This window comes from Pyxicephalus adspersus, chromosome 3 (genome assembly GCF_032062135.1).
Source record: "Pyxicephalus adspersus chromosome 3, UCB_Pads_2.0, whole genome shotgun sequence".
In the NCBI taxonomy this organism is placed as follows: domain Eukaryota; kingdom Metazoa; phylum Chordata; class Amphibia; order Anura; family Pyxicephalidae; genus Pyxicephalus; species Pyxicephalus adspersus.
The window spans coordinates 153668259-153683404 of NC_092860.1; the positions used below are offsets into that span (position 1 = coordinate 153668259).

Here is a 15146-nt window from a genome sequence, read left to right on the forward strand (position 1 = left end):
AATAAAGTCAAGATGCCTCCATCTATTTGTTTTCTTATAGTTATATCTGAGAATGTCTTTTTTTTAAGTAATAAACTCTAAAAGACATATACTTGGTTTTTATGTATCTCCCAGTTGTTAGCAACAAAAGTTCTAAATGTTTGCAAAGCTACCATATACATTTACCAATCAACCGGAAGTTCCTTCTGAGTAAATCTATTTTTATTTTGATGTTCTTCCTCTTCACTTAGCTATCATACCATCTAATTTCATTACTTTTTCCTTAAAACATCTGGTATATTTACATTTACTTTAACTAAGGGCTTCAGTTTCAAAGAATTCAGTTTCAAAGAATTAATTGTTTAATATATTTGCAGCGTTAATTTAGGTGAATATAAAAGCATCATGGCTCTGATATTTGCTGTCAATGAACTTAACAAGGACCCCAATCTTCTGCCCAATGTTACTCTTGGTTATCATATATTTGGTACTTGTGAGAATCCAAAAAAAACATTGGGATATGCCCTGCAGATATTATCTGGAGAAAAGATGGAGGCTCCTAATTATTCCTGTGGGAAACATGGGAAAGTGGCTGGATTTATTGGCGACTCCAGTTTACATACAACTCAAGCATTGGCCCTGTTGCTTGGGGTTTATATGTACACACAGGTAAGTTACCACTGTATACTACCATTCTTTGAGAAAACAGTAATCATTGTAATAAATAGTTACAAAGTTAGTCAGGTTGGAACAGAATATGTGCCATGTTCAGTTAGTAATTGCATGCCTCTTGTTACCTTTTGTTTGGCTACATGTAAAAAATCTTAAACAAAAAGTTTTAAAATTCACCAACAGTTCTTTAGGCTTCTTCCTGGCAAAACAAACTGGCAAAATTCACCACTTTATTTTCCCTGCTGACTCCAGTTTTTGTAGTCAGAACATTTGCATTTATGTTTTACCCAATCTTTATGGAAATTAATTAGGGAAAGATATTAACTGATATAAAACTTATATACATATATATCATGGCCCTGATCATTTGATCCACAAAAGTAAAACATTTTTTTAGCAATATCAACACCTTTTAAACACTAAAAAAGAAAACAATTGTGAAATAGGAGTTGTTCTATGGCTACTATGACATTGCGACAGATAGCTATAAAAAAAAAAAGCTAAAATATTTTTAATATAAAAAAATAAGTCAAAATCACATGTGTCCTGAAATGTTTTGATACCTTTGGTACAACAATAAGGGAGGATCATATACAGATTCACCTCACTTAGACCCGGTCTTTAGTGCTGCAAGTGTGCAGCCCTCTCAATGACAAGCTCACTGACAGTCTGCAGACCAGGAATGAGGGGACTTAAAGATCAATCAAATCACATTACATCATTTTGAAAAATGTATTAAATTGTTGGGGAAATAAACTTCTCAACATAAATTGTACATCCAGTTTCATTTTATATTCAACGCATATTTCAAAGTGTGGCCCTAGTAGCTTTCTCCAGCCAGTAGATAGAAATAGCAAAAAGAGAGAGAGAGAGAAAAGGAGAGTTAGGCTTTAGAAGGTAAAGCAGTAAAAATATAGCAACTGATCTGATTTATTAAAGCTCTCCAAGACTTTTTCATCACTGAACCTTGTTAATATAGCAAACCTGAAATGATTTTCTTAAAAGTCATTTGCTATTTGATAGCAAATGTTTTTAATCCTGGACCAGATGCGATCCAAGTTTTCTGGACCACCCAGGTTCACTGCTGAAAGTGTATCTTCACCAGCCTTGGAGAGCTTTAATAAATCAGGTCCAAAGTAGGTAGGAATTGGCACCCAGCTAAGGGAATAGTATGAAATCACCCTTAAGAAAGCAGCATTGTATGTGACTAAAGTACTTCTCTGAATCATGCATTATGCACACGCATCATTGCCTGGTGAAGATTTATTTATATCATGGTGTATCTCTTTTTTTTTTGTCTCAACAATGGCTAGTGTTGAAGTTCGAATTCGGGTTGTCTCCATATTCAACTTGAATATGGCTGCTCGAATTCAGATAGACCCGACCCGAAAAACACGTGATTTGACAGCAAAAATTTGGGAAAAGAAAACTTTAAAAAAAAAAGAAAAATTATTTATTTGTATGTGTTTTTATTTTAACTTTTTATTTTTTTATATTTTACAGGTTATCCAACAATGACATTAAGAATCATAATCAAATAAATCATGAATCATAATGTCCCATAATGAATCCCACAATGAATGGGATTCCTAGACCGTGGGAACTTTGCGGTCACAGCTAATTGAAAGCCGGTGCCTTCAATTAGCTGTAACCGCTGGCAATAGGAGGGCAATAGAGGATGAATGGAGATACTATCTCCATGCATACCTCTACTGCTCTGTGATTGGCTGAGAAATAGGAAACCCTGATGACAGCTCAAATATCATCAGGATTTCCCTTTCCTCAGCCAATCAGGGAGCAGATCAATCAGTGGAGCTTTACTATGCTGACAGCTCTGCTCCCCTGATCTCTCCCGCAGCCCTAGAAGAGCTGTGACATGTATTCTGTATATGTAATACATGTCACAGCTTCTCTAAGGCTGTGGGAGTAATCAGGGGAGCGGAGCTGTCAGCATAGTAAAGTTCTGCTGATTGCTCTGATCCCTGATTGGCTGAGAAAAGGGAAATCCTGATGATGTTTGAGCTGTCATCAGGATTTCCTATTTCACAGCCAATCACAGAGCACTAGGAATGAATGGGCACAAGTCCCCCCATTCATCTCTAGAATGAATACAGAACATACAGAATACATGTCAGAGCTCCTCTAAGGCTGTGGGAGGGATCAGGGGAGGAGAGCTGTCAGCATAGTAAAGCTCCGCTGACTGCTCTGCTTCCTGACAGCTGTCATCAGAATTTCCTATTTCTCAGCCTATAACAGAGCACTAGGGATGAATGGGCACAAGTCTCCCCATTCATCTCTAGTGCTGAATGGCTGAGAAAAGTAAAACCTCAGCCACAGCACAAGGGGTGAATGGAGAGGCTTGTCCTCATTTAACCCCTAGTGCCCTGCAACCCCTCACTGTCAGGAGGATTTCCAGGGCTCTGTTCATTGCAACCCTGGAAATTCTCCTGTCATGGGGATAACCTGTAAAAAAAAAAAAAAAACAAAGGTAAATTACACAAACACACACACATTAATAAAATAATTTAACATTAAAGCCTTGTCCTATTTTTTACTTATATTTTAACCCTTTTAGGGAATGAGTAAGAGGATTTATGTACCCCTGTACTCATTCCCCAGGGTGGGGCAGTGGAGATCTGGGGGTCTCCTTATTAAAGGGGGCTTCCACATTCCAAAGTCCAGCTAAAAATGCTTCCAGCTCCAAAGTCCAGCTAAAAAAACGCTTGAAAAAGCCTCCATTGAGTTCAATAGAACCATTTTCCCACGTTTATCCAGCGTTTTAATTTTTCAAATGTTGCAAGCAACGTTTAGGATAACGCTCAAAAACGTGCCTGAAGGAAACGTCCTGGTGTAGTTAGCCCATGGGAATGCATGGGGACTTCAAACATGGGCTTTAAAAAGCCTCAGGTTAAACGCTGGGGAAACAGTCCATGTAGACAAAAGCTGCATACACACGTCCAATAATTATTGTTAGAAACGACTGACGAACGACCGATGAACAACCGATTGGTCAAAAAAAAGTGACCAAGGACGCCGACGAACGAGGATTGTCGTTGGAAATGAACGACCGCCACGGTGGATCTGATTGGCCGACGATCTTTCACTATCTATCGTGTGTAGGGTCGTTCAGTGATCGTGCATGTTTCTGTGGTACACTTTCTCCTTTACATGTCCCTCCCTGCATCGTTCAAACGATTCTATCTAGCATGTGGACACTGTTGGTGGATTATATATGAACGATCATATTGTTACAGCATGTACAGAATTGTGCACAATATGATTGTTCAAGTAAAATCGTAGATTGGTCGTAATCGTTCGTTTTCTAACAATAATTATTGGAAGTGTGTACCTAGCTTTAGCCTAATATTCATGTGAAATACAGGGGTATGTAATAGTGTTATGTATCTTTTTATAATGTATCTTTTTACATCTGTTTGGAGGCTGTAGAAGCTCTACACAGTGCTGAAAAAAAACAAATTTTTCCTTCCATTGATTTTAATGGTGTTCGACTTTGACATTCAACTACCCGAATAATTTTGCTCTATTCGAGCGAATAGCTGCCGAATCGAATAGTGAACTATTCGACCAACACTAACAGTGGCAATGCTTGCATCCCCGATAAGCCAGGTAATTGTCTTCCCATTTATTTAGGTCAAGATGGACCCTCAGCCAAAGTTGTTCATCCTTTTTATACAGATTTTTTTTTTTTGTTTTTGCAATGAATGATTTGTTAGCTGTAATGATATCCACCACAGTGCCACATCAGGGTGCCTCAGTGAAATTCAGTTGCATAGCAAGAGCTTTCTTTGTCTGACTTATTTTATCTATAAGGTTCTTGACTTGTTGTTACTAAAATCTTTAATCCAATAAGAATAACCCCACTTTAATATGACTATTACTGGACATTCCACTATTCTAATAACAACGTTCTAAATGGTTTCCTAATTTCTCATTTGTATTTCCTACAGATAAATCATAAAGTTGCAGACATTTTCCTGAGTAATAGAAAATTGTATCCAACCTTATACCGAATGACACAAGATGATAAATTACGTTATGATGCCATCGTAAATTTTTTTCTGTATTTTGGATGGAACTGGGTTGTAATGGTGACACATGGTGATGGCAGCGGGGATGCAGAGTTACAAGAACTGAGTAAGATGATGAAACAGAATGAAATCTGCATTGAGCATGTTATTAGATTCACAAAAAGACCTTTTGATTCAGCATTGGGAATTCTTAAGAAATCAACAGCTAATGTTGTAATACTGTGTGGACTTTTCTCAACACAATATATGGCTTTTCTTTATGAGCTGCACAACGTTAAGAAAAATATCACCCTATTTGTCCACGAATCATGGACTCAGCTGCAAATTTTCCCAAGTATATTGTGGCTGCCATTAAACGGCAGCCTAATGTTTGCAAGGCCCCCACAATTTATCCCAGGTCTGCAATCTTTTATCAATGAGCTTCATCTATACACCATCCAAGAAGATCCAGTAATGGAAGATATACAAGTCACTGTCTTTAATTGTCTCACAGCAAACACATTAAAACATAAAATGTTTCAACTCAGTAGAAACATTTCTAGAAAAAACTGCACAAATCAATCAATAAATAATAATAACTGGGCAATGATTGCCCACTTGAACGACAATATACATTCCTACGTTTTCCTTGCAGTTTATGTTTTGGCCAAGGGATTGCAAAGCATGTACATGATGAAAAACATATCTGAAAAACACAGATCAATGAAAATGGTAAGTTTTTCATCATTTTATAATGTTCCACAACCCTACACTCAACACATTTAGTGTTAAACAGATAATCATTAAGCTTAAAAAATCTTGAAACCATTATAATAAAATGTCTCTCCATGTTTTAATAAAAGCTTCACAGATATGTTAGAAAAGGTGTTTATATGAGTCCAAGGGGAGAAAAGTTCCAGTTTAATGAGAAAGGAGAAGTGCCATCCTCTCTGGTTTTGGTAAACTTTTTATGTCTGCCACATGGAACATCTTTTAAAGGTATATTTTACAAAGTGGCTGATTTGAGAGACAATGTATTTGCTGACATGGTACATTTAAGAGCGGTTATCTCCTGGAATGGAGCCCCAGTAAGTAAATCTACCTATATTGTGTACAGACAATAATATTAATAAAAAATAATAATACTTTTTATAGATACTAACAAAGGTGTACCTATACCAGAATGGGAAAAGTTGGGAGATATAGCAGGTGGTATATGTTGCAGAATATTGTACAGGTTATGACAATAGGCAGTATGTACAGGCGAAAAGTAAAAAGGGTTTATCAATATGCATTGGGCCTGATTTATTAAAGCTCTCCAAGGCAAGGATACTCTTTCATCAGTGAAGCTGGGTGATCCAAAAATCCAGGACTGGATCTGGCCCAGGATTTAAAACATTTGCTAGCCGCAAACAGTTGCTGGTATATGAATGAGAGGTGTGCAAAGTTTTCACAGTGGAGTCCATAAGTTCATGGGGTGGTATTAGTGATGTTGGAGTTGAAGAAACTATTTTACCAAAAAAATGGTTAGTCAGTAAAAGGGGCAGTGAAGCTGAAGCTACAATAAAACAAGATTAAGTTATAATGGGACTTACCTTTGGAATGGTGAACAGAATAAATGCCAGGGATTATCCCCCATGAACTGCAGACTGGATGGTGAGGGTTAGCAGATATTTGGGTTACTGGTCACCGAGGGGTACATACATATTTGCTGTGTACTGGTGGCAAAATGATGTATGCACATTACAGAAAACATGTGGAAAGTCAAAACAAATACATTAAGTATAGAACATTGACAGAGGTAACATATGATGAAAAATATTCAGACCTTTTTACTATTTCAAGTTGTTTTCTTGCAGGCAGATGATACAATCTTTTAAAGTCTCAATAATCTACACTCAGTACTCCATAGTGACAAAGTGACAACAGATTTTTTGAAAATTTTGCCAATTTAATAAAAAGAAAAAACTAAATTATCATATTTACATTTTACCTTTTGTAGCAATTACAGTCTCAAGTATTTTTGGGTATAATGCAACAAGCTTTGCACATCTGGATTGGGGGATTTTATTCCATTCATAACAAATCCCCTCAACCTCTATCAGGGTGGATGGGTGTTGGGTGTCTTTTCAGAGATATTTGATAGGCTTCAAGCCAGGGCTTTGGTTGGGCCACACGTTTTACACATTTACGCATCCGCCCTAACCACTCCTGTGTTGTTTTCACTATATGCTTTGGGTCATTGTCATGTGGGAAGGTAAAACTTCAACCCAGTCTGAGGTCCTGAGCACTGTAATACACATTTTATTGAAAATTCCTCTGTACTTTGCTCCATTCAGCTTTCCGTTCACCTGACTAGTCTCCCAGTCCCTGAGGCCTATAGCACCCCTATAGCACTATGATTCACTGATAGGATGGTAATGGGCAGGTGATGAGCGGTGCCTGGTTTCCTCCAGAAATATCATTTAGGGTCCAAACAGTTGGCTTCAGCAGACCCAAGAATCTTGTTCAACACAGTCCAAAGAGAATCCTTCTTGGTGTTTTGCTAGCTCCAAACAGGTTTTCATGTGGTTTGTCCTGAGGCTCACATCTAGCTATTCTGCTTTAAAGCCCAGATCAGTAGGGGGATGCAGTTATGGCTGTTCATCTGGACACTTGTTCACATCTACCCCCTTGCTGGATTGGCTGAAATATGACAAGAGCTCTACCTACTTGTTCAGAGTTCTTGTCATTGTGTTGAGCGTAAGAGTAGATGGCTGGACTGGAAGATGTAAGGTATAATCACGGGATCCTATTTAGTCATCTCTGGACCCTGCAAGGATCATTGTATGATCCTTTGGTATGTGACAGTTTTGGTAACAGTAAAGTGAATAGGGGACTCTATAATAGATTTCAACTATTTCAGGTGACATTTCAAGGATACAAGTGAAATAAGAACAAGTAAATTCATAGTAATGAATGAAAACAATGAATGAAAGTAAAAATCATTGTAATCATTTCACTTAACGTACATCAACATTTCACTTAACAAAACATTATGAATTGATTGAATGAAGATGAGTGATAGCTTTTCTTTTGAAGGCTGACTGTTTATTCATATTTTATTGTATGTTCCAGAATCCTGAATCCCGATGTAATGACAGATGTCCTCCTGGGTACAGAAAAGCTCCTGCTGAAAGTATCCATGTCTGCTGCTATAGCTGTGTTCCGTGTTCTGAGGGGAAAGTATCAAATGTAACAGGTAGGAATACACAAGGCAGTGTTAAAAAATAGAAGTGTCAAAACTTTTTACTTACATTTAAATTTTATTTTTTTAAGAAAACAATATTTTGACTGGGAAGTATGGTGGCTTAGAGGTTAGCACAGTTTCCAATCCCGGGCAGGACACAATCTGCATGGAGTTTGAAGGTTCTCCCTGTGTTTGTTTCCTCTGGGTACACTGATTTCCTTCCAAATTCTAATAAAACATGTAGTTAGGTTAGTTGACTTCCCCCCAAAATTCACCTTAGACTGTGGTAATGACATATGACTATGGTAGGCATTGTTTGACATTGGGGCATTAGATTGCGAGCCCCTTTGAGAAACAGCTAATGACATGACTATAGACTTTGTAAAATGCTGCATAATATTGTGTAATTATAATCATTTTTAAAAAAGTATGTGAGCTACCCTTGCTTTATGTCACCTTACCTGAAAGATTCTGCTCCCTGCAGCCTGTCCAAAAACTGTGCCCTGACAGATATTTCAGGGGTGTGTACAGTCGCGTGCCTCTGAGTGAATAGTAGCTCAGGAAATGGGACCAACCTAAAGCAGTCACTAAAATGTTTACTATATATAAAAGAGTAAATAACCCTTTTATATAAGGCAAAAATTATCTTCTTTTTTTATTTCCTCTAAATCATTTTTTACATTCATGACAGAAAAGACTGATTGACAGATATTTCAGGGGTGTGTACAGTCGCGTGCCTCTGAGTGAATAGTAGCTCAGGAGATGGGACCAACCTAAAGCAGTCACTAAAATGTTTACTATATATAAAAGAGTAAATAACCCTTTTATATAAGGCAAAAATTATCTTCTTTTTTTATTTCCTCTAAATCATTTTTTACATTCATGACAGAAAAGACTGATTGGGAGTACAGGGCCTCCTGGGATACCTACGTCACCTTCGGGCTGCGATACCAGACAACCCTTAGTCCGGCAATACAGCAGATGGATGATCTGATCTATAAAACCTCTAGTCCAGTCAGCAGGAAAATAAGTGGACAGTTAGCCATGTTAGGCAGCAGAAGGAATGGGCTTGAGACTTTGTCAGGCAACATAAAGGATATTTGGAGAAAATGAATGAAGCCCAGGGCAAGTCAGTCTAAAGCAGTGTTCCTTGACCTTTATAACATGAGGGAACCCTTGAAATAACCGTGAAGTCCTCAATTGTGCTACAATTACTATATTCACCCCTCACAGTACATTAGTGTAATGGTCAATAGGAAGAATGCCTCCTTAATTGCTGGCCATTTGGAACAATGCTGCCAGTACAAATAGCCGAAAAGTCCACTGGTGTCACTTAAATTGAAAAAAAGGAACCTTAGGGTTCTACAGAACTGGCTAAGAAACAATGGTCTGCAGAGTAGATGGACCCCAGTCACTAAAGAGAATTGACTATTAGCCAAGTGAGTGAAAAGAGAAGATAGAATTTTATCCTTGCTAGGCCATGACAGACAGACCCCTATCTGATTCAAGCAGTAAAACTCAGTAAACTGTATAATAAAATACACTAGACAAACCTTCAGCCAAAACAGGAAGTACAATAGATTAAAAGGACAGAACTCTAGACAAGTAATTCTGTAAATAGAATGGACAGAACCTCAACATAGTTAAGCAGCAAAAGGTCTTTGTTTATGAATATCATCAGAAAAGATACACCCCCAGTGGGGTCAGGTAGCCTGGAAGGTAAATCACCCCTTGGGGAAACAGATCCTAACCAGATTAGATCTGAGGGCAAAATATTGGAAGAACACTCAGCCTAATCAAGTAGCAAGGAATATGGATCCTTAGAAAATTAGATACAAACAGTAGACTGTAAAGACTGTTCAACCAGTGAAGAAGTCTAAAAGACCCTGAGCCATATGAAGTAGTGCAGAAGATGGAACTCTGGCCAAACAAATCAGTAAAGAATATAAACATATAGTCTCAGCAAAGATGGACATTAGAAAGAACTGACTTTCATTCCTTATCCTTATATTTCCTATGAGCAGTCAGCTGGGGGCCTATATTTATGTACATAACAAGCAATAGGGTCCCATAGCCTAACTAAAGTAGACAGACATTGAGCTAAGTCAGGCGGGACAGAAGTTGGATTTTTTAACCACAGCAGACCATACACAAGACATACTCTTATTGATTCATGCAGTAAAGAAAATGGGCAGAATATCAGTTGAGTCAGAAAGTAAAAGAAGGACTGAGATTCAGTTGAGCAAAGTAGATGATAATAAAATAAACCATTTAGTTCAGTGAAAGTCCCTGGTCCAGCAACAGTGCTCACCAAACATCATTCCCCTAACTTAAAGCCGCAGTCCTCACCTATAACAAGCACCCACTCAGCCCCGAGAGACTGGTTGTGTCTCCCAGTGCATGGTTACCCCCAGGACTTGGTACACAAGGGATGGTGTGTGGGAATGGGCTGACAGAGGACCAGGAGCCCACAGACAATGCGGTACCAAAATTCCAACAGAGACAAGTCCAGAATACAGAGCAAGAGGTCATTCTTGAGGCAAGGGCGAGAAAAAAGCAAAGTAGGTGTCACAGGCAATAATAATAAAATACATCAGGTTGCACATGTGAAGAGAAGCAGGGACTGCAAATCGAATTGCTAGCAAAAAAGACGGTGTGGGATACCAAAAGTCTTTGGCAGAATCTGAAAAGGCTGTACAAATGCTAAGCTGGATTGACCACTTTTCCTCCAAACACTAGATGAAACTATAAGATAGCAGTCCAGCATACCATCACACACCTTTACCTAGTATGACTAAATCAACTTTGCAAATGCCTCTACACACAATGAAAAGGGCATGTGTTTAGAAAACTCAGATAACCTGAATAGCACTTATAGGTCATAATAATTAGGATATGCTAATTTCCAAATGTTAAGCCTGGAATGCCATATTAAAACGATTTTACAGAGTAATTGTTTTTCCAATGAATTGATCTGGGCTGACGCTAGTGAGGTTAAACATTACAATTACAATTCTACCCCAAAAAATCATACTGTATCAGATTATTTTTTCTTACAGATAGTAAAAGCTGTGTTAAATGTCCTGATGACGAATGGCCTGATGAGAATAAATTAAAATGTGTTTCCAAGGCTTATGAATTTCTTTCTTATGGAAATGATATATTGGCTTTATTATTTACTTTGACATCTTCAATATTCTCAGCTATTACATTATTTATATTAAAATATTTTTTTAATCACTGGAACACTCCAATTGTGAGAGACAACAGTCGGACTGTGAACTTTATTCTCCTGACCTCCATCTTGCTAAGCTTCCTCTGCGTCTTCTTGTTCCTCGGTCATCCTGTGGATAAAATCTGCATGCTGAGACAAATTGCATTTGGAATCTTATTCTCCATTACTGTCTCTTCTGTTCTGGCCAAGACTATCACAGTCTGCATTGCCTTCAAAGCCTCCAAACCTGGCAGCTCCTGGAAAAAATGGGACACAAAAAAAATATCTAATTATTTGGTATTTATCTGCTCCTCTGTCCAGGTTCTGAATTGTGTTTTTTGGATGTCAGTGTCTCCTCCCCACCAAGAGTATGACATGGACTCCTATCCTGGGAAGATCATCATTCAGTGTAATGAAGGGTCAGTTATCGGGTTGTGCTTCATGTTGGGTTATATTGGGTTTCTGGCAGCCGTGAGTTTTGTTCTGGCTTTCATGGTGAGGACATTACCGGACAGTTTTAATGAGGCCAAGTACATCACCTTCAGCATGCTGGTGTTCTGCAGTGTGTGGATTGCCATGATCCCGGCCTATCTGAGCACCAGAGGGAAATACATGGTGGCTGTGGAGGTATTCACCATATTGACCTCTTGCGCTGGAATATTATGCTGTTTATTTTTCCCAAAATGTTATATTATCTTTTACAAACCTAAATTGAATAATAGAAAAAAAAATGTTCCAGAGAGGAGAATTCATAAAAAGAACCTACATACATAAATCAATTTTACAGTATACATTTCATTTCCAAATACCAAGGCAAAAGGTTCAAAAGTTGAAAAGGTATTAGAATAAACATTAGGATAAACTCCCAACAAAATGCGTCGGGAATTTATCTTAATTCCTAATTTGTCAGGGGACCCATTTTTGAAATGTTATTGTAATGCGCCTGGGCACACAAACCACAACCAACTCCAGATATCCTTGAATCAGGTTTATTCAAAACAGCACAGCACAGCAAGGGTTAATTTCAATCAAGCAAGGTACAGAAGGATAAGGCAAATGCAGGTCAGTGGCTGAACAGTACTTTGGCCAGGGCGGATCCCTCCGCCTGTAGAGACAGACAAGTTGCGAGCAGAGCAGCAGCCTCGGCCATGCTGCCTGCTACTGTGGCGTCCCCCTCTGTGGCTGGGAACCCCAGGGACACCGCGGGCTCGTAGGGCGGGTAAGTTCCTTACAGTTATATATTCTTTACAAACACCGAAATAGACTGTTCACTTGATTGTGACTTCCCATCCTGGTAGGGTGTAATGATTTGCCCGTTTGCCTTCACTGAGAGGCTCAGGAGTTTATGCTTTTAATAACTCATGTGAGGTATCTACTTCAACTCTTTGCAATGAGAGGACTAAAGGAATTACTGCTATTGCATAACTGTACTATAAGACACCAATTTTTCTGCCATGACAATTTTTAATAATTTTCATTATCTTTAAAACATACTTAACCAGCTATAAGAACTTCTGTTCTGTTTTGTACTGACACTGCCCCGGAAGAAGCATTACCTGCTAAACATCCTAAATATTGCTCCTGTTATGGAACACTGAATACCTCGTCAACCTTTGAACCTTTTGCCTTTGCATTTTTATCTCATATGCATACATATTTGAAGTTGTCCACCGCACCATGAATCATTTTTTTTTTAAACGTAGGTATTTAAAATGTGATGTTTTAACTGCCTAAACTTGGCACAAAATTCCCAACTTTTTCGCTCCACCGTTGGTGAGTAGCCTTGTGCCGTATGGCGTCTTTCCTCTACTATCTTCATAATACCCCCTAAAGGAGTCATAATTACCTAGATTGATCTTTGTTCCAATAGCAGAATAACTTTTAATAATTGGTGTAGGTATGTTTTCAATTGCACCTAATAGACCTTTTCAAGTCACTAATGCCCGTATTTACTTTTTTTAGTAAATTTTTCTGCCTCTTTTAGTTTTCAGGATAAAATAATATAACCCAGAAATAGAGGAGCATGTCACTTCTTCCCTTTACTGTAGTAATAAGATGTTGGGTGCATAAGGAGCCAATCATCAATCTTGTTGTCCAATAGGGGTGGAGGGAGAGTTTTGAGTCCTTTTCTGCTTTGATCAGATAGTTTTACAGTTTTTGGGGCATTCCTTGGATTGGGCAAATGAGAACTGAATGGAAGCTAAGTGTAACCATTGCAGGTGTGTGTGTTAGGGTAGTCAAGATATTTTGTTCATAGCCATTTAGTACCAAAACATTATACCATTACCATACTGCAAATAACCTGATCTCTCAGTGGAGGGATGTGAAATTTTAGTTTCTTTTTTAGCAAAATACAGTCAGTCAGCTACAGTTCAACCAACATCTGGAGGAACCCTATTTAGCTGATTTAGTTATATTGTTCTTCACAAGGTATGACAAACAAATTAACACAGTAGGATGGTTATTAGGTATTTACCAAAGCTTTTTCAGAAATCACTTTGATCCATAGTATGCTGAATGCTAGTATTTAATATAAAGATAGGCAGATTAAACTACTGTGAAAGTATAGACACTAATAGAGCAATGTGTTTTAACAAGAGTTCCGTGGAACATTATGGTTTATCCAGAGGTTGTTAAGGGTTTTTTGAGTAATGAGCAGTTTGTGACTCTCAGGTCAGTTTAACTGATACCAATGATCTTTTTCGCTATCTGTAAGAGTGGCATACTTCCCACTGGTCAGCAATGTAAGAGGCATTCTTTCCACCGACCACGCACTACTGAACTGAACTGTGAATACAATAATTACACTGATCAGCAAACATTTTCTTGCCATAGAGATTAAAGTCATTTTAGGTTATGTTTGATGCACAGATTCCAAATACTGTATCATATTGTTTTTTCTAGATTGTCCCTAGTTTTTTAAATAATGACCTTAATAATAACCTCATAAAAACATGATAATTAAGCAAACTTACACTATATATGCCCACATATAAAAATTTACATTTTCGAAATACTTAATGTCAATATATTCCATATTCAGTATATTTACAGAACTAATTACAAAGAAGTCATTGAAAAACTCCATTTGTATGATTTCCTTGTATGCTGATGATCAGGACAATCATGTTGAAGGCTCCAGCAGTAATCTGCCATGATGTGTCTATCCCACCTGCCCTGATACCTTGATGGAACCTCTTCCTTTGTTCCTCACTGAAATCGCCAAGGTTTTCTAGAAATTTTTTCAAATTGCTATGAAGATAGTGTACCTTTATGCCCTTAGTAGCACCCACATTTTTAAAGTTTAATAGAAAGTTTTGTACCAGTTCTTCATAATTTTGTACTTTATGGTTACCCAAGAAGTTCTTGACAACCATGCCATAGCTGTGCCAGGCAGAAGCTTCGGTATCACTCATGTAACTTGGGATTTTTATTATATATAGCTCCACCTCAGTGTTGACTATTCTCTCCTCAAGGTCAGATGAGGAAGAAAGGACCTTTCCTTGAACATTACTATGTTACATATTTACATAGTAGGTTAGGTTGAAAAAAGACATCAAGTTCAACCACTATGCTTGGGATGCTTCATTAATCCCAACTTTATGTGTAGTGGAGTGAGAATGATTTCTTCTTTGTCAACCATTGGCTTGTTAATGATGTTTGCCCCACCTTGTTTTCCCTTGGAAGCCATGTCACTTTTTTCCAGTGATCCTTCTTTGCCCTACTATCCCACAAGCAGACGAAACATGGGTACTTTCTGTATACACTCTGCTGTCCAAGTAGGAAGTTCACCATTTTTAAATGAACACATTTGGATATTTGGTGTTCATTATAGCAAAGCTTTTGTAAGACCATTTTGATAGTAGTCCAGAGATGTTTTTAAAAGTACACAAAGTGGCCAACTTCACTGAAATATGGTAGGAGTGTCACCTCTCTTGTCCTATAAACTGGTATTTTAACTTCCGGTCTCAGACAGTTCTTGACTGTAGCAAGACATAGCTAGGTCAACTCGCCTATCACCAAA

General features: G+C 38.0%; 1 protein-coding gene across 1 annotated transcript in view; it reads left to right on the forward strand.

The window, feature by feature from the left end:
* Window positions 1–384: 384 nt before the first annotated feature.
* The window catches only part of LOC140327554 (vomeronasal type-2 receptor 26-like), a 27866-nt gene continuing 13104 nt past the window's right edge, over window positions 385–15146 (forward strand). The window contains exons 1-3 of the mRNA XM_072406943.1: window positions 385–648; window positions 4620–4806; window positions 8798–8945. Of these exons, the coding sequence (XP_072263044.1) occupies window positions 385–648; window positions 4620–4806; window positions 8798–8945 (599 nt within the window). The remainder of the gene's footprint in view (window positions 649–4619; window positions 4807–8797; window positions 8946–15146) is intronic.